Raw genomic sequence first — 19010 nt, 5'->3', positions numbered from 1 at the left:
TTACTTTTGTCTTCCTAACTTCAGAACATGAGCGACGACGCAAGTACCACTGAAGAGGGCCCAGTGTGGACTCCACATTCCTTCCGTGACCTTTGCCCAGCACCTCTGAGTCCTTTCATATTGTAATGTAACACCTAATAAAAGGTGGCTGGTACTGGGCTGCTTCACTGGTTTGGACATTTCTCCTCACTTCGGGTCCCTTGCACAAGGTAGGACAAGATTGCCTTCCCACTCCTAGAGGGGCTGTCAGCCCAGGGCATCAAATCATGCAGACAGACCATTTCAGTCACACCACTGCGATTTTGCCCCAGCTGATTAGGGGGGTCATTTAGCAGTACCCTTTCAAGTGTTTCCCTGCTCTGTCTTGTATGTCCTGTGCACTTTTGGCTTTAAAAAATTTTTTTTAAATTTTTTACAGAGAGGGAGGGAGAGAAATAGAGAGCCAGAAACATCAATGAGAGAGAAACATCGATCAGCTGCCTCCTGCACACCCCCTACTGGGGATGTGCCCACAACCAATGTACATGCCCTTGACAGGAATTGAACCTGGGACCTTTATGCAGACTGACACACTATCCACCGAGCCAAACCAGTTTCAGCACTTTTGGCTTTTTTGTCACCCAACTGCTACAGTATAAAGCAAAGTCCCGTATTCTGAAGAATGCCTTCCCCACCATCATTCTGTATCACTCCTGGGTGTGTGCCTGATGGAAGCTTAGTGGGATGATCTAACAGAGGGAAAGCACAGGCCCCGAGAGCCCATATACAGCACCTTTCCTTACCTTCATCAAAGGCCTCAGTAAAACGATGTGGAGGCCAGAATGGTTTCTTGTTAAGGGGTTTCTTGTGGACCTATATACTGCATGGAGTATAAGGGGTGAGATGTTGTGGCTCATTTTTCTCCTCGACCTGAATTTGAGTAAATGTCATCCAACATTTGAGATGGAGACCTACCAGTAAAAAGACCTTTCACAGGCAGTATCACTTCACTTTTGAAGTCATTTGTTGAAAGGGGATAAGCAGGCAACAATGTCAAAGCTTTGTACCAGACAGCTAGTGCAGCCAATAGCAAGATCCCCTCCTTGGCATGGAGTCTGAAGCAATGAGACACAACTTAAAAAACAAGCTTTAATCAACCTCATAAAAAGTGTTCTTATAATTGAACTTGGATAGGTCCCCTTGCCCAGCAAGTTCCAGGTGATGGTTTCACATTTCCAGGCTTAAGGTGGTCTCCATAGGCCAAAAGGTGTCTGAGTGACAGTACAGATGCTTGATGGGGCAGGAGGTAGGTGCACAGGTGGATCACGTCATCTTTTTACAGGGCGGCCTGTAGCTCAGCTTCAGGTATACCTTAAACACTGTTAAGGTTAAGCATGTGCCCCAAGAAAATAAGCCTAGGGGAAAAAGACCCTCACACGTGAGAGCCCTGCACCCCTCCTCGATCACTACCACTTGGAACAGGACCAGGCTGAGGCAACAAGCCCACTTGAGTTTGCCCTGAAGGGCTGCCTCGTTCAAATCACATTGATAGGCACAGTTTCTGAATTCAGCAGGACATGGAGGACGCAGGCATGACCTAGCCTGTTTTAAGGACCCACCAGTCCCTAGGTTCACCAAGAACTGGTGTTTAATGAGGCCCAAGGGGAAGGGCCGTCTTTCATACAGAACTGCTTGCATAAGCTCTTACCCAAAACTTCCTCCTCTCTCCAGAGGGCAGTGTTCGGGAAGTCCCAGACTGATGTTGATGCCTAGACACATGATGCTGATTTGAGGGACAGAACTGGAGCACATGTTCCCTTTTTAAGAGAGACTACAGCAAAATGGTAGGGAAACTGACAGATGATGTCCCTCAGACTGATAAATGCCAGTGTGCTTGCCTACCAGCTCCAGCCAGAGTTGCACTAACACTGGCATTGAACAGTTAAATGCACAATCCCAAGGATGGGCCAGAGTGGCCCAAAGTGGGGCCCTTTGGGCTGTCCTGAGCTGTCTCCAGCTGTTGTCACTGTCCACTGAGAAAGGCCAAGTGCCCTTTGGTGCATCTGTTGGCATAGTGTCCTTTTTCACCACACTGGGAACAGCAGGAAGGAAAGAAGACAAAAAAAAAACAAAGACACATAATTTTCAAATGCAGTTTTCAACTAAGGTGGCACTCATCAAATACCAAGTTGGGAAAAGGGACTCTGAAATTCTCAGTGGTACAGTTTCACTGAAATATAAGGGGAAAGCTACAGAAAATAAGGTGGTATAGAAACTGCAGCCAAAAACTTGTCAAATGGGAGAGACCCCTCAGCCAAAGGACGACCTGCGAGCTCACAGTAGTGAGCTCCTTCGGCCAGCTGGGCACGGGGGACCTGCCCACAGAGGGCTCTTAAGGTGGCAGGAAGCAGCCCACAGCACCAGAGCTCCAGCCGCCCAGGAACGGCGCCTCCGTATGGCTGACCACCTACCTGCGAGGCACCATCACATTGGCTGCCTGGCAACGGGATGGAACAAGGAGAGAGAAGCTACAGGCTCCTCCCCCAATGCAGGGGGGACTCATTGCTGTGGACACTGTGTGGGCTACACCCAGATTTCCCCTTCTGCTTCTCACACACCTGCCTAAGCTATCCCCGAGGACAGGTTTCGGTCACTGGAGCAGAGATGGGACAAAATGGTTAGACTTGGTTGAATAGATCCGGTAAAATCACCTAAAAAATCTAGCATGGACCCTGATTTGTCCTGCTCATTATCCAGTTCCTGCCTTAGTTTTACTTCATTCAACCTTGTTGCTCCTCAAAAAGCAGAATTCTAAGAAGGGAAGCAAATGGTATCCTCAAGCACCAAACAAGGGGGTCTGGAGGTGGTAGGGGCACCCACTCTGCACTAACCCATTCAGTGCCCTCCCGATCCCTGCTTCCTTGGCACTTCCTGGAGTGGGGGCTCTAATTGGTCACCACTGCCTAGAACTCTTGGCTGCTCTACTCCCAAGCCTGCTGTCTTCATGTTTTCAAGTCTTTACCTGTACATGTGACCTGTGTGGACAAGTGGCCTGTGGAGCTGCCAGTTAGTCCTTTGGTTGATGTGATGACCAGAGGGAGGGACTGTGTGGGCCCATTCATGGCACTTGGCATGTCCTTCAGCCTCCACAGCTGAGGAGTCCAGGATTCCCACAAGGCATCTTTAATATTAACTGTAAAGTGCCCCTGGTAAGAAGAGGTTGGCAGATCCTCACCCCAGCTTTCTGAGGTTCCAGGACTTAGGAGAGTTTGCTTCACAGAAGCCCTGCTGAAGAGTCCTACAGGGAGGCAAGATGTACTTGAGGACTGGTTGGAAGCTGTTCTGCACAAGACAGATATCACCTCCTCATTCCTCTACTTTCCTCACCTGTTATGGCTCAGGCTTAGAAATCTGAGGCTTTCCCTGAATCGATGTACACTTTTAACTTTAGTGTCTTTGACCTTCCCGAGAACAAAAACCCCTCCCAGATAGAGTAGCAGCAGCAGTCTATTTCCTCAGCAGAGCTGGCACAGAGGTGCTCAGTGAGTGATGGCTGTGGGAAGTGTCCAGTGGATTGGCTATTCTATGAACATCTTAAGTATATGCCTTTTGACTCAGCCCCTCTAATTGCAGGTACGGATGCTACTGACATCAGACAAGAGCTCACAAATGTCTAGGTATTACATTTAGCACTATTTTTAGCAGTAAAAATTATGACTTTAACTGTCTACTAACAGAGAACTGGTAAAATAAAATGTGATTATATAGTCACTGAAAAAGATTAGATTTACACACACTGATAGATCTACAGTATGTTGCAAAGAAAAAGAAAAAAGTATAGAATTCTATACATACTAGAGCCCCATTTATATTAAAATACATACCATCCTTGTGTTTCTGTGAATAAAAGTTTAGAAGGGCAGTTCTCCAAGTTGGGGTCCCCCTTAGAGATTTTGGAATCCAAAAAGCATGAGAACAGAATACAATGAATAAAGTGGCCGTTTTAGAAAAGGTGGGAAGAAGGGACAAAACTCACTTTGTATCTTAAATACTTCTATATCATCAATAAATTTTTTATTTTTAAAAGCATGGACCAACTTTGTATTTCTTCTAACAGTTCCCAATCTGAAGTCTTTGTAAGTCTAGTTCTATTATTCATTGTTTCTGATTCACTTGGTGGTGCTTGTTTCCTTCTATGTTTTGTGATTTTTAATTGTGAACTCATTCTTCGGAACTCTAGCTATGGGAATTCTGTGTGATCTGAGTTGAGAATAAATTCATCGAAGAGCCAGGCTCCAGGAGCCCATCTGGGCTGTTTTAGATGAGAAAATTAGCTTTTTAGCCCTCACCAAGGGCATAAATACAGGCCCAAACTCATGGAAGGATTTGCCAGTGACTATAAACTCAAGGGACTCCCCTCATCCCTTTCCATCAAGAGCCAAGAATAACGCATATGTTTCCTAGTGGAGCTGTAAAAAGTTTACTCTTGCCAAAACCGGTTTGGCTCAGTGGTAGAGCGTAGGTCTGTGGACTGAAAGGTCCCAGGTTCGATTCCGGTCAAGGGCATGTACCTTGGTTGCGGGCACACCCCCAGTAGGGGGTGTGCAAGAGGCAGCTGGTCGATGATTCTCTCTCATCGATGTTTCTAACTCTCTATCCCTCTCTCCCTATCTGTAAAAAGTCAATAAAATATATTAAAAAAAAAAAGAAAAGTTTACTTTTCCCTGAGTGTCTTACTGTGTGTATGTGTAAGGGGTGAGAAGGGCCTAAAGCTTTGAACCTTTCCCTTCAGTGTGCCCACGAAGGATCTGAGGACAACCAGAGGCTTTAGGGCTCACTGGTCCCTGGATTTATGCTTCCACTTTATCCCTAGCCTGACAGATTTCCCTCCCTTTTTTGAATGTACACTCAACTCACTGTGTGTTTAATCCTTCACCTGGCCTTGGTGTGTTGTAGAAGAAAGTGGGATGGCCTTTAGCCCACCATAATGGCTCACTTTTTACTGTTACAATTAGCAAACACAAAGGCTTCATTTCTCAAAATTAACTTTGGAGAGTGAGGGAACAGGCACTGACTGTGAAGACCCCTCCCCACCCCCCAACCCAAGACTCACCTTGTAACAGGTGACCTGCTCCAACGGGCGGGGTCCCCGGTTGCCTGCACTGCTGTTTTGACTCTGCATGACCCCGATGACCTGCGGGGCTCTCTGCTGATTGGGAGAAGAGTTCTGACTCGTTAACTGGATCAAGGAGGACGACCTTTGTAATGGCGGATTGTTACTTTGCTGAAAGAGTTACACAACACGGTTTTACTGCGGAAAACACGTGCACGCAAACTACCAATGGGGACAGAAAAAAGAGGGCGGGGCTACTCCCGCATGACCAACAGGAAGGAGGGCTTCTGAGGTGGCCCCTCTCAGGAGAGCAGGCAGAATAGAAACATCTGGTGATGATGGCAGGAGCGGCTGCCCGAAAAATACCATGCAGACACACATAAACGAAAAATAAAAGTAGAAAACAAAACACCAAAGAGACAAGGAGGTCTCTGGGGCGGTGGGGCGAGGGCATGAGCAGGCCTTACTTTTGTTTCTGAGGTTCTAGCTTCAGGTCAGGATGAACGCTTGGTTCAGCCAGATGCTTAGCAGCCTACACGGCGAGCAACAGTCACAGAAAAACAGTTGGAGGCTGACGTGCTGAACTGCGGTCTAGGGGCTGAGAGGGCCCTCCACTAGGGAGTCACGTGAACAAGGGAGATGGGGACTCCTGGGGTGGGACTGGATAGCAAGGCTACCTCCCAACCAGGTGGTTTCTGGCTCCAGCCTCCAAAAACACAGGGACCCAGGCTCTCACGGCTGCACCAGCACTCAATAATTCCCGAGAATTAGAATTCTAATTCTTTGCTAACAAGGAATTCTATGATGCCCCATAATCTCCTGAGGATGGGAGCAGTCAGTATAGCAAGTGCGGACATTTCTTCTGGCTACTCAGATCTAGCAGTGAGGAAGGCCTGGTGGGGCTTTGGCAACAGGTTCAAAGTTCAGCCAGGTAAGAGGTAAGGCTCAAGGTCCATGGGTGGGTTTATTCAGCATGTTGAGACCCTGCCTAGTGCAGTAGCCAGCCCTTCCTCTGGGTTTCCAATCCCCCACTCCAGTAACCAAACCCAGGATGCCCTTGCTGGGGCGTTAGAAGGGGGCTGCTGCTGATTCCCATTTGTCCATGGCATTTCCCCTTTCCTCCTGCTTGAGGGGAATTGGCCAACTGCTGGGTTGTAGGACTCCTTGTCTAGAAAATGGGTGCCAGCTGGTCCTTCAGCTCTCTGTTCCCAGCATTCCCCAGGGCTGGGGAAATCCACACAGAGTGATCACGGCACTGGCCGGAGAACTAGCCAGCCTTGGTTTTGTTCCCAGATCTGCTCCTGCCCAGCAGGGGCACCTCAGGCAAGCCCCTCCCTCTGGGAGAGCCAGTTTCTCATTTGTAAAGGAAAGGGTGTGAACCGGAAGTAAGAGCGGTAGAGATGTGGAGCTCTTGCTACCTTCCACTCTGGCTCCAAGGTGGGCTCAAAGCACTCGCCAAGAGGGCATTCAGCCCCAGCAGACAGCCCTCCACATCTGGAGGCAGATAACAGACTGCTCAGCGCCTGAATGTTCTGCTGGGACTCAGGATGCCGGTCCTGCCTCCTGAGCCCTCTCCCAGGACTCCAGCTGGGGCTCTGACAGACCAGGCATTGACGCCGGCACTGAGTTCTCTATTGCAAGGGCACTGCCAGGGCCAGCAGTGCCATACGGCCGAGGAAGGGCCAGAACACGGTACCTTTGTCGGAGGCTGCGTCTGCTGGGGCAGTGGAGGCTGCTCGGTGGTTCCCATTGGCAGTTCAAATCGAGGGCTGGTGACAACAACCAGAGGAGACGAGAACAAGAGAAGAAGAGATGAAAGAGGAGCTAGGTTAGGCGGTGTTCTCAAAGTCTGGCCCAGGGAATTTCGTGGCCAGGCTCTACCCATGTACAGAAAACGAACCAACTGGACTTAGGGTGGATGTTGGCTCTCAGCTCTGCCTCTGAAGCCACAGGACAGCGGGAAGAACAGAACTAACATGCCTGGGCTCACACCCAGCTCTGCTTATCACTGGCTGAGACCTGGGGAAAGGGCTGCTCAGAGGAATGAAGGAACAGCTGTTGGTAACATCAGAAGGCATGAGCCTGCTCCATGAGGGGCTTTGAGCATGGGAGTACCTTCCAATGCACACCCTTCCCTGCAGGATCCAACCCAAGTGCCCAGGAGGACACATCTGCCTGCCCCTCAAACAGGAACCCCTGGGCTTTTATCTAGGGAGTGGGACCAAGTCACTTACTCACCGTGTGGCAGCAACCAGGACGGGAAGACTACCCTGTGGTTCCAGTGCCATCCTATCCCCTCAACCACCCAAGTGACGGTGCACTGAGGCCTAGGAGTGCTGAGCCTTGCTGGGCAAGAACCTGGCTTTGGAGGCCTGCAGACCTGCCTCTGAGCAGGCGCCACCTCCTACCATGTGACCCTGGCCTGTGGCTGAGCTGCCTGTGTCCTCATGTGTGAAAAAGGACGTTCTCTTTCGTACTTGTGAGAGTTACATGAACTCGTGTAAGTGAAACCCCGGCTCAGTAATTCAAATAGGAGGCCCTCACATCATAGTACCCTTCCTTTACGGCACAAGTTTTTAACCTGAGGGCCCTAAAAATATGTGTGCGTGAGTTTCTCTGGAACTCAGGGCCCATAGTTTTCATCAGATTCCCTGATGGCTGTGTCCAAAAAAGGTTAAGTGCTGGTGTAGTCAGCCACCTCTGAGCTCAGGAAGCAGCTGGGGTCCCTCCCCAACCTCCTATCCCTGCCCAGGCACTGTGCTACCACCACCCAGTGACCAACGCCCAACTGACCCCAGGAAAGATGTAGAGGGCAGCAGGGCCTGAGGCAAGAGTAGTGTGGGAATTGGGGGATAGGAGCTGGCTACTCACTGCATGAATTTACACGAGGGCCCCTCCGGGCAGAATCCCACGAGGTAATTCACACAGATGACTCTCCGCGTGTGCCGGTGCCTGCACAGGGGACCTGTGGAGCAGCATCAAGTATTCAGATCACCCCTTCTTTAGGGGATGCTCTCGTGCCCACTGCCAGTCAGAGCCCTGCCCGACCACTGTCAGATACTGGCTTTGCCGCTTATTCATAGGGACAGTGGGCAGGACACACAACCCCTCAAATACTAGTTTCCTTATTGAAAATGCAGAAGAGCATGCAGCCCACACAGGAGCCTTGAGAGGCTCAAGTGAATGGAAAGTGTGAAAAAGCCTCACTAGCCCCCAAATGTCTAACACCATGCTTTGCTGGAGTAGGCAGGACAGGTAGAAGGTCATGTGGGCAGAGAAGACTGGCCTCTTAGCAGGGGGCCCAGCCACCCTGACACCTACCGTGCTTGCAGAAGCCACGATCGTACCAAGGGCAGTCCTTGATCTTGGACTCGGGGTCGATGTGCAGGAAGGGGCACTCCTTGTTGCTGCACTCCCCTGCAGGGAAACACACATGAGTCCATCCGGGCCAGCCCTGGGAGAGCTGGACCCAGACCCACCCTGGTTTCTCCCGAGGCCAGGGCCCAGTGTGTGGCAGAGTGCCAGGTGGTTCTGGTGTCTAGTCCTGGCCCGGCGAACCCTGAGACTCGATAGAGTGCCTCAGGGCCTCGGTTTTCTGACCTGTAAGGTGCTCCCCGCACACGTGTCCATGCTGTCACCAGGGTCAATGACACAGACAGAGCTGGGTACAAGGTATACACACTCTCATTAGATAACTCGTGGCTTCATCCCTTACCAAAGACAGTGTCCTGGGACTGTGGTGTGCCCAGGTATGCAAACATACCAGTTGAGGCCAGGAAATTACTGTTCTACTTGGATCAGCTTTTCAGATGTACTAGCTGGGACAAGGGAAAGGTCTAAGGAGTCTACTATTTAGGACAAAGCAAGGAAGATTTTGGAATTCAGGTTGGGTCCCTGTGGTAGAAGGCAATGAAGCCTTTATGAGAGGAGCTATCTCAGGAGCAACCAGCCCAGCTGCCACTGGCATCTTTCACGCAGCTACAGTCCAGACACCTCCGTGCTTGCCATTCCTTTCCAGCCTGTTACACATAAAATGCCCATCTGAAAAACAAACTCCTTCCCAGACCCACCAATTCCCTACATGGTCTAGCTCATCCCCGTTTCCTCCTCCCCTCCAGCCACAATGGCCCCCAGCTGTTCCGAGACACTTTTCTGCCAGGATTGGCCCCTGCTTAGTGTTCAGATCCCAGCTCAGGTCTCACCTCCTATGGTCAGGCCTTCCTGACCTTTCTACCTAAAGGAGATTCCTCATGTGATTCCATCACTGTTTATTTCCTTCAGAGCGCTTGTTGTGCACAATTCTCGGTGTCACTGACATATCAGCTGCCTCTTTCCTATGGGGCAGGGAAGGGGCCTGTCTTCTTCATCACTGTCTCTCCAGGGCCTAGCAGGGGACCCTCACCTGTGCTACAGGTGACAGGAGCTGCAGACAGTATGCTTATACCAGGTCAGGATCTGCAGGGGAATAGCAGGCAGGGATTCTTCCCAGAGGCGGAGGGGGAGGGGGAGAGGGGGGCGCTCCGCCCATGGCCATCAGCAGAGAAGTAGGGGACGCAGGTGAGCCTGCAGAGGCACCCTTGGAAGTCTGCCCTGAGGGCTGGCTCCTGCCTTTGGGGTCAGATGAAAGAAGGTTCCCATTGAGAAGCCACTGCTTTCTTTCAGTGATGGCTCCAGGGGAGGGTGGGAAGCTTGGAAGACAGAGTCCCATTTCTGTTTGTCTGTGCTATGACTTTTTAGTTTGTGTTGCCTCTCAAAAAAAAAAAAAAAAAAAAAAAAAGAAAGAAAAAAGAAAAAAAGAGAAGCCATAACTCTAATTAATAAGCCAGCAGGCCAAGCCTGTTGGGCTGCTGTAATAATTAGCGTCTCCTCTGACAACAGTGCTTTGAAAGCGTGCAGCAGGTATAGCAGGCTTCCCGTCTCCCACCAGGCCTCCGCACAGGGCTGGGGTCGGCAGTCCTGAGGCCAGAGCTAGCCCTTGTCCTGCCCAACAAGTATTTTTCCTAGTCAACCTCACCAGAGAGCACAACAGCTTGGCCAAGCCCTGTGCCAGCCCCACTGCCCTCAGGCTGTCCCCACTTCTCCATGCAGTTCACTCAGGACAACTTAGGCCACATGTTCTCCAAGCAGGGATCAAGTCAATCTCTGTTTCAAACTGAAGAGTAGGGCTCTTTGCTACCAGAATATAGCTCCGCAAACTTGCTATTCTTCTAGGACCGACAAGTTTCTCCTGGGATCACATGCTCAGAGAGAAGGAAACCAACTCGGGGGGCAATCAGTTGCCACACAATAAGAAGCTGATTTAAGGGAGAAGGCAGACTTGAACAGAAACAAGGCCTCTGGCCAGCTGCACTTTCACCCACCCAATGGGAGGCTCTCATTAGTCTCAAATTCCCAAATTACCTGGAAGTGCTCAAAAAACAGAAGCCCTGCCTGGGCTGGTGTGCTCACTGGTTAGAGCACCAGCCCACGCACCAAAGGGTCTCAGGTTTGATTCCTGGTCAAGGGCATGTACCTGGGTTGCAGGTTTGATCCCCAGCCATGGAGGCAACCAACTGATAGGTCTCTCTCACATCAATATTTCTCTCTCCTTCCCTCTCTTCCTCCTTTCCACTCTAGACAAAAGAAGAAGAAGGAGGGGAAAAAAACAATGGAAAAAAATATCCTCTGGTGAGAATTAACAAAAAATAAGCAAACAAAAAAACACAGAGAAACACTACACAGATGTAAGGATTATCAGAGAATAACTATAACTTCTAACAGGCCAGCTGAGGGTTGGAGAGCAATGCCCAAGGTTCTCAACTGAAGCTGGACAGATCGGGGATGGCAGAGATTCCCCGAGTGCCTGAGCAGCTGTTTAACTCCTCTGGGGCCTGGTTGGTGGAGCCCCGCTTCGGTTACTGATGCTGGGGGGTTTCTGGATGGAGGAAGTGGCCTGGCCACATCTTACCGAACTTTGAGTAGAAGTAGCACTCAGGCATCTTGGTCATGTCATACTCATGGAGGAACTCGCACTGGTCCCCCTTCTTGCACAGCCCCCGTAGCCAGTGCTTGCACACCACCGTCTTCTCACCACTAATGTGGCGAAATGGGCACATGCCCCCTGTGGAGGAAGATAGAAAGAAGCAGCCCTGAGCCCGGGCACCGGACCTGGGGAGCCAAGACGCCTTCTCCCCACTTCCCTGAAGCACCCAAAACTAGAATGTCCCAGAAGGTGGTGGCTGCCCCTAGCAGAAGGCAATGTGACTTTAGGCAGTACATGGGCACACATTTTAAGTTTAAGTAGTTATGTCTTTCATTTTAATGTGTTTTAATAAAATCTTACTAAAACATCATGATTTCACAGATTGTATTGTAAGATGGAGGCTTGACAAGATCAACAGTGGTGTGGGGGAGGGGTGGGTTTATTTCTTTATTTAATTAAAGAATAGTTCCAGTGATACATGGACATGACAAAAATTGTACGGTTAGTTTAAGAAAGCCCGGGTTTTGGGGAAACACAATTTTAAACTATCTTCTAGCCTAAAAGATAGAAGGTAAAGAGGATCCCCAGTAGAAGCCTGGACTCCAGGTGGGCTCCATCTTTAGTTAAAAGTACCTACTTAGCCTCCAATAACTCAGAAAATCAGCTACAACACTGAAGGAATACATTGCATACACACTGGGGGAGGTCTGCCGTCTGCAGTGATCATTCTTTTTTTTTTTTTTTTTTTTTTTTAATATAAATATATTTTATTGATTTTTTACAGAGAGGAAGAGAAAGGGATAGAGAGTCAGAAACATCGATGAGAGAGAAACATTGACCAGCTGCCTCCTGCACACCCCCCACCGGGGATGTGCCCACAACCAATGTACATGCCCTTGACCGGGATCGAACCTGGGACCCTTCAGTCCGCAGACCGACGCTCTACCACTGAGCCAAACCGGCTTCGGCTGCAGTGATCATTCTTATAGATGGACAAAGCCATACCCTGAGAAGGTCCTATTTCTAAGTAGCGGCCTGGCAAGACTACTGGGAAGGTCCGACCAGAATGAGGTTGTGACTGGGAAATTTCTGGACCAGCCCTATCCAACAGAACTTTCTGCAATGATGGAAGTTCTATATTTATGCTGTCCAGTATGGCAGTCAGTAGCCACATGTGGCTATTAAACACTTGAAATATGACTAGTACGATTAAGGAACTGCATTCTTAATTTAATTTTAATTGATTTAAATTTGAATAGCCACATGTGGCAGGTGACAATGGTATTAGTTAACAATGAAACAGTCATAATGCCCATGTTGAAGACAACTTGCTAACAGATGGTGGCAGGTCAGAAAGGCAGAATTACTGAGCAAGGACATGGGAATGAACCCAGGAGCCCAGGGATGATGATTCCAACCAGAAAGCTGGAGGTCAAACTGGTTGACCTACCAATAGGTCTATTGTTTCAATGATAAATGACTGAGTTATAGAACCAAAATTTGCCAAAATCAGTCATTAAAACCGATCTTGCTCTAATTCTGTGTTCCCTTTCAAGCTGTGATCAAATTTAGTTTCCAAATAAATTTGCCTAAAAAAACCAAAAATGGCCGGGACCGGTTTGGCTCAATGGATAGAGCGTCGGCTTGGGGACTGAAGGGCCCCGGGTTCGATTCTGGTCAAGGGCATGTACAGTACCTTGGTTGTGGGCATATCCCCAGTAGGGGGTGTGCAAGAGGCAGCTGATCGATGACTCTCTCTCATTGATGTTTCTAACTCTCTCTCCCTTCCTCTCTGTACAATAATCAATAAAATATATATTTAAAAAAAAAATGGCCAGACCTATGTATAGTATATCCAGCTAATACTTCTCCTTATGAATAATCTGGCTCATGGAACCTGGTTAGTCTGAATAGGACTCCATGAGACAGACTATTGTCAGGTGTGGGGTTTTTTTGTTTGTTTTGTTTTTGTTTTGATGAGAGGGTATGGAGAACAGTGAGCTTGTACAGACTGTAGAATCACAAAGGCCTGGGCTCAGATACTGGGCTCAGCCACTCAGTAACTGTGTTTGGGAAACACAGCCCTAAAAGATAGACGGTAAAGAGGACTACCAGCAGAAGCCTAGACTCCACACAGGCTGCATCTTTAGCCCCAATACCTAAGAAAGATCAACTACAGAACTGAAGAAATGCATTTCATACAAACTTGAGAAAGTTTCTAAACGTCTCAGTGCTAGGAGCCTATTCATGTCATAGGTCAGCTTGTGGCCACAGGGAAAGAGAGGTGAGAAAGCTGATTCAGAGTCAGGTTCAGTGCCATATTTTAGGTTTAAGGCAGAATACCCCATCATGTTCCTAGCCTACCCAAACCACAATTTCATCTGGGGCACTGTTATTCTTGAGAAAGCAATGAAAGCTAGAGACCTGATGGCCGGCAAGTCTGCTCGGGGACAGAAAGGTAGAGGGCACCTGAGGAGGAACATCAAGGAACCAGGGTCTCTTACCTTTGCCACAGGCAGCTTTCAAAAAGAATTCACAGACAGCAGCCCCGGACTCTGCAAAAAGGAGAGGGAAGGAGAAGGGTCAACAAAGCAAGGTGCAATTGCTACTGATGACATCTGAAGACAGGGAGAGGAAAACCTTCTGGCCTTTGACCTATGAAATGTTCATGATCCAGGAAATAGGCTGGCAAAAAAGAAAAAAAAGAAAAAGCAAAGCCCAAACAAGCAAGAAAAATGCTGCTTATTTCAGTCATGCAAAATGAGACACCTATGTTAACACCAGTCATTATACAGGCTGAGAGTCTCCTATAATAAAAATGCTTTCGAGGGTTTGGGAGTGAGTGGGTGAAGGATGGAGCACAAGATCACAGAAATTACCCGGTGCTTAGACCTTCCAGAGGACTAATTTCCGAGTGCTTTAATGTGAACTCACAGGAAACATACATGAATGGGGACTCCAAGGCGGAACAGCAGTGAGAGAGAGAGAGAGAGGCTATTAGGGAGGGGAAAGCATACAAATGAAGACAAAAAAAAAAAAAAAAAAAAAGCAGGACTACTCTTAATTTGCAATGCCAACCAATTATGAAAGGAGCAGGTGAGAGAGCAAGTGAACACAGGTGGAGTGCACGTGGTGCAAGTCAGTGGGATCAGGGTTAGCTGTTCCAAGGGGCCCAGTAATTCACCCGCCATGGCTACCAGAATAAACCTGGTTTCACAAAGTTTTGTGTATCAGCAGGCATTTCAGAATTGCTGAAAACCCACCGAGAACATCTCCGAGGGCCACTTTTGCGCCTCTACTTATTAGTAAGTTGCAAGGGACTCCTTGGCTTCTGGGCTGCAGGCAGATTTTGCTAGGACGGACTTAAGGCGGTGGCACTGGGGATCTTGGAGGTGTTACTTGTTTGCTTTTCAAAAAGTCTGAAAAGGGAGCTCAGGCACCTGCCAGGTGTGATGAAAGACCCAGAGTTGGAGTCCAGAAAAGAACTGAGGTTTAGGCTCCCAGGAGTGAGTCCTAGGAGAAGAATGGAGCTTGAGAGTCTAACTGTGGTCTCCCAGACTCCCCCAACAGCCCAGTTTTGATGAAAGCAAAAGGGAGAGCACAGTGTGTGTGGGGGGGCCCTGGGGGCTGGAGGTGGGGGAAGGAGATTGTTTGTACTTTCCAGTAGTTGGGGAATTTGTGGGGTAAGGATTTTCAAACAAGGATACCCGCCTTGCCCTAGCTGGTTTGGCTCAGTGGATAGAGCCTCAGCCTGTAGACTGAAGGGTCCCAGGTTCGACTCCAGTCAAGGGCACACGTCCCGGTAGTGGGCTCAATACCTCTCAATCCCCAGCAGGAGGCTTGCAGAAGGCAGTCAATCAATGATCCTCTCATCGTTGAAGTTTCTCTCTCTCTCTCTCTCTCCCTTTCCCTTCCTCTCTAAATCAATAAGAATATATTAAGAAGAAAGAAAAAGGATACCCGTCTTCATTGAACAATTATTTGACCAGCCGGATACGATCTAGCCCTCCTGAAGATTATCTTAAACTACCCCCAGGGGATCAAAGATCTGAGGAGGGTGGGCTCCGGCGTCCGAGTCCCAGGACCGAGGGGAAGGGGTCCCAGTTCCGAGTCGGTTGCGCCCCTCGCCCGCCGGCCCCGGCCCCACGCTCACTGTCCATGCCGGGGAAGGGCAGCGGCTGCGCCCCGAGCTGCTGCTCCACCGCGATCTCCAAGTCGAACTTGATGTGGTCCACGCTGGCGATGATTTCCTGCATGGCGGCGGCGGCGGCCCCACCGGCCCGGCTGCCTCCAGTACCGCGCCGCACTCACACTTCTACCCGCCGCCGGCCGGCGCACACTGGCCGCCTCCGCTCCGCCTCGCCTAACCTGGCCGCCGCCGCCGCCACCGCCACCGCCGCCGCCGGCGCCCGAGGCATGCCGGGAGCGCTCGAAGCCCGCGCCGGCCCTGCGCCTGCTCAGACCCGAGCAATCGAACGCGGAGCACGGGCCGCCCCGCTAGGCCCGACTAGCTGCCAGCCGAACTCCCGTCTAACTTGTATGCACGCGTCAGGAGCTCGCGACACCGACTGTGCCGGCCGGAGGTGGGCCGGGGCGCGCTCCGGGGCGCGGGAGGCACCGGGTGGTGTAGGTAGTGGGTGCGCGACGCAGAGAGAGACCAGGCGGGAAGCGGATCCTTGGGCCGGACTCGGAGCGAATTCCTATTTGACCCTCACCTGGAGCCCGGGATCCGGACGGGAACAGGCCGGGTTGAGCCGAGGGCGTCCGGTGAGGAACCGGAGGGCGGGGGGAGGTCTGAGGGCCTGTGTGGAGGGGTCCGGGTGGCCTGAGGCCCCGGGGGAGGGTCGGGTCCAAGGAGGGAGGTCAGCGGCAGGCAGTGTACTGTATCTCTAACTCAGGAGTGAGTAGCCTGGCAGGCTAATGAACTGGGGCAGGAGGAAAATTACACTTTTATGGTCTCTGCGAGAAGCAGCCTTTTTCCCCCTAGCTGACGGGTAGTGTTAGCGGTGCCCAAAACTAAGTTGTGATTCCAAGTGGGGACGAGTGTCAGTGATACTGAGAGAATCTGCAACTGCTACCTACATGCTGTTATTTCCATCGTCGCTCTTTGACATGACAGGATCTTGTTATTTAGTATTGTTGGAAAGAAGCATATATACTACTATAGATAAGCTTGTTTTTAAAAACGTTTGATACCTATTTCGAGATATATATTGTATATATATATATATATATATATATACACATATATATATATATATATATAGTAAAATATATCTCATTTTGTAAAATATATCTCATTTCGTGCAGGTAAACACTTTATTTAATGTGGCTACTTGAAAAATGTAAAATCACATATGGGTTTACATTTGTTTTTATTGGGTTTCAGGCCTCACCAGACACAGAATGATAAAGGTCCTAGTGTCACTAGGGTGCTGGTCAAGAGAGGTTATCCTATTTGACCCTCCAGGAGCCGGGGTCCCAGCCGGGACAGGCCAGAGGGGCAGTGAGTGTGGCAGCCAGGGTTGAGCTGGGGGCTCAAAACCAGCCCCATTGGGAAGCTGACCAGTCTGGCCCACAGCCCTGCTGCAGGCCCCCAGCAAGCCACTCCCCTTTCGGGGCCTCAGTATAGGGGTGTCGAACTCAATCAGAGAAGGGGCCAAAATCTAAAATCCAGCCTAAATCGCGGGCCGAATGGTTTACTGAACAGTCATAAACTGTCATTGTGATGGAAACGCAGCGGAGTGCAGTGATGACAGCGCGGTGCGGGCCACATTGCAAGGCCTGGCGGGACGGATTTGGCCCGCGGGCCTTGTGTTTGACACGTGTGTATTAATCTGTTCAGTCTGCCGCCACCTCCGAAGTCTTTCCATTGCTCATCTGATATAATGAGACCTTAACATTTTTTCATGCTGGTTATTATTATTTTTTTTAAATATCTTTATTTATTTAAAAAAATATATTTTATTGATTTTTTTACAGAGAGGAAGGGAGAGGGATAGAGAGTTAGAAACATCGATGAGAGAGAAACATCGATCAGCCGCCTCCTGCACACTCCCCACTGGGGATGTGCCTGCAACCAAGGCACATGCCTTTGTCTGGAATGGAACCTGGGACCCTTGAGTCCGCAGGCCGTTGCTCTATCCACTGAGCTAAACCAGCTAGGGCTTTGATATTTTTTATGAAAGAGTTTCAGGTATGCAAAGCAGGACCTCTAGCCTAGCGCTGTCCAATAACAATATAGTGTGAGCGCATATGTAATTTTAAATGTTCAAGTGACCACATTAAAGAAAATGAAAAGAAACTGTGAAATTAATGTTAGAATTTCTTTAGCCCAGTGTATCTAAAATGTTAATATTTTATCAACCACTTCTCTGTCTTCTTTCTGCCTTTTTGGGACCTGAGTTGATTTCATTATTTTTCTGATCTATGCCAGGCCCTGGAGGTAAAAGCCAGAGATGGACCTGATGAGACTTGCCCGGCTCTTCTCCAGCCCCCGCCCCCCGGGACTGTCCCTCCTGCAACACCTTGGCCCTCTCAGAGGCCGGTGGGCAGGAGGCAGAGAAGGGCCTGCGTGGCTGAAGTCCGTGAGGCTGACGGGGCCGGTCCCAGCAGCCTTCAGCAGCTCCCTCTCTCCGCTGCCCCTCAGCCCGGGCGGCCAGAAGAACATACGCAGCCTCAGCTCTGACCCCAGCCAGCCCAGCCCCAGGCCCGCCCAGCAGGAAGAGGAGGAAGAGAGTTTTGGGACTCTCTCGGATAAGTACTCCTCCCGGAGAATGTTCCGCAAATCGACGCCCCAGTTGTATAACCTGCGGCTCAGGGAGCAAGACGAAGAAGATGATGAAAGGGAGCCGGAGCCAAAATCGTGGCAGGGCCGAAGAAACACCCCTTACTGGTACTTCTTTCAGTGCAAACACCTGATCAAGGAAGGGAAGGTGAGGGCCCCTTTGGATTCTGCTGCTCCTGGCTCTTACCTCCCTGGTAGCTGTTTTCTCGTGCGAGGGCCTGCCCTCCCTTTTCAGTCCCAAAGGTTTGGGCGCTCAGGGCTCTCTTCTCCTCGGTCTTCACTCACCCTGGGCGCTGTACCAGGTGACCCACCAGCCTCCTTGCTTTCAGTGCCCCCTCCTCACCGCAGCCCGCCTTCTCGTGGGCTCCCGATCCGTGTATCCAGCTACCTCCTCAGCATCTCCCTTACGCTTACCCACACTGACCTGAAATTTTCATTCCCAACCTTGTTTTTCCTACGCTTTCTTCATCTCACTAAATGGCAGCCCCATTATTCCATCTGCCCAGGCAAAGTGACTTTAGGTCATTTCTAACGCTTCCCTTTCTCTCCCAGCTCGAACTTCTAAAGGTTGCTAATCCTAACACTTCTCACAACATTGCTGCTGAACGCCGAAGCCTAGCCTTCTCTGTGCCCCCTGACACCTGTCCCAGGTCTCCCCGCCACTCTTTCCATCTCCTGCCTGGATGCCAGCTCTGTCCTGTTGAAGCAGAAAGCAGTTTCTGTTACTCCTCCCTCCAAAACTCCTAATATATTCACCGACACTGAAGATGTTTCCTTTCTTAGGTATCGATAATGACATTCTGTTTATGTATAAAGTTCTCTTACAGGTATGTATTGAAGATTTTATGAATGCAATGATAGGATGTCTAGACTTTGCTTTTAAAAATTCTGTTTATAGTGGGAGTGCAGAGTATAGATGAAATAAGATTGGCCAAACGTTAATCATTGTAGTTAACACTGTTCTCCATTTTGTGTTCTTTTGAAAGTTTTTGTCATGAAAAGTTGAGAAATAAAGAGAAGCAGAGTCCTCACAACGGCTTATGAAGCCTGCAAGATCTGCCGCCACCCCCCCTCTATCTCTCCACTTACCTGCTGAGCCCCCCAACTCCCAGGCTCTGGCTGTTCCCTCAGATAGACATGGGCTTCTTCCCTCGCCTCCTTCAGATCTT

General features: G+C 49.8%; 3 protein-coding genes and 1 long non-coding RNA gene across 19 annotated transcripts in view; 3 read left to right on the top strand and 1 right to left on the bottom strand.

The window, feature by feature from the left end:
- The window catches only part of LOC118703229 (ATP synthase subunit f, mitochondrial), a 21836-nt gene extending 21682 nt beyond the window's left edge, over positions 1 to 154 (top strand). For both annotated transcript variants that reach the window (XM_036410002.2, XM_036410004.2), the window contains one exon: positions 25 to 154. In XM_036410002.2, the coding sequence (XP_036265895.1) occupies positions 25 to 53 (29 nt within the window). In that variant the 3' untranslated portion in view covers positions 54 to 154. The remainder of the gene's footprint in view (positions 1 to 24) is intronic.
- The window catches only part of CPSF4 (cleavage and polyadenylation specific factor 4), a 16002-nt gene extending 549 nt beyond the window's left edge, over positions 1 to 15453 (bottom strand). For 3 of the 12 annotated variants that reach the window (XM_036410033.2, XM_036410035.2, XM_036410036.2), the window contains exons 1-8: positions 15208 to 15453; positions 13559 to 13609; positions 11040 to 11192; positions 8414 to 8509; positions 7964 to 8057; positions 6789 to 6861; positions 5093 to 5263; positions 955 to 1094 (exon numbers count right to left, since the gene is read on the bottom strand). In XM_036410033.2, coding sequence (XP_036265926.1) covers positions 999 to 1094; positions 5093 to 5263; positions 6789 to 6861; positions 7964 to 8057; positions 8414 to 8509; positions 11040 to 11192; positions 13559 to 13609; positions 15208 to 15310 — 837 coding nt within the window. In that variant the 5' untranslated portion in view covers positions 15311 to 15453 and the 3' untranslated portion in view covers positions 955 to 998. Of the gene's footprint in view, positions 1 to 954; positions 1095 to 1114; positions 2072 to 3001; positions 3278 to 5092; positions 5264 to 6788; positions 6862 to 7963; positions 8058 to 8413; positions 8510 to 11039; positions 11193 to 13558; positions 13610 to 15207 lie in introns of those variants that run through there. The other 9 variants (XR_006739749.1, XR_006739750.1, XR_006739751.1 and 6 more) reach the window with 9 other exon arrangements.
- LOC118703252 overlaps positions 12325 to 19010 on the top strand; it is a 17220-nt gene continuing 10534 nt past the window's right edge. The window contains exons 1-2 of the long non-coding RNA XR_004982965.2: positions 12325 to 12335; positions 15913 to 15916. This is a non-coding gene — a long non-coding RNA (uncharacterized LOC118703252). The remainder of the gene's footprint in view (positions 12336 to 15912; positions 15917 to 19010) is intronic.
- LOC118703226 (pentatricopeptide repeat-containing protein 1, mitochondrial) overlaps positions 15620 to 19010 on the top strand; it is a 13925-nt gene continuing 10534 nt past the window's right edge. For 2 of the 4 annotated variants that reach the window (XM_045571627.1, XM_045571625.1), the window contains exons 1-2: positions 15687 to 15821; positions 17491 to 17989. In XM_045571627.1, coding sequence (XP_045427583.1) covers positions 17513 to 17989 — 477 coding nt within the window. In that variant the 5' untranslated portion in view covers positions 15687 to 15821; positions 17491 to 17512. The other 2 variants (XM_036409982.2, XM_045571626.1) reach the window with 2 other exon arrangements.

This window comes from Pipistrellus kuhlii, unplaced genomic scaffold (assembly GCF_014108245.1).
Source record: "Pipistrellus kuhlii isolate mPipKuh1 unplaced genomic scaffold, mPipKuh1.p scaffold_m20_p_4, whole genome shotgun sequence".
Taxonomy (NCBI): Eukaryota; Metazoa; Chordata; class Mammalia; order Chiroptera; family Vespertilionidae; genus Pipistrellus; species Pipistrellus kuhlii.
This window is presented reverse-complemented; position numbering and strand designations above follow the sequence as displayed.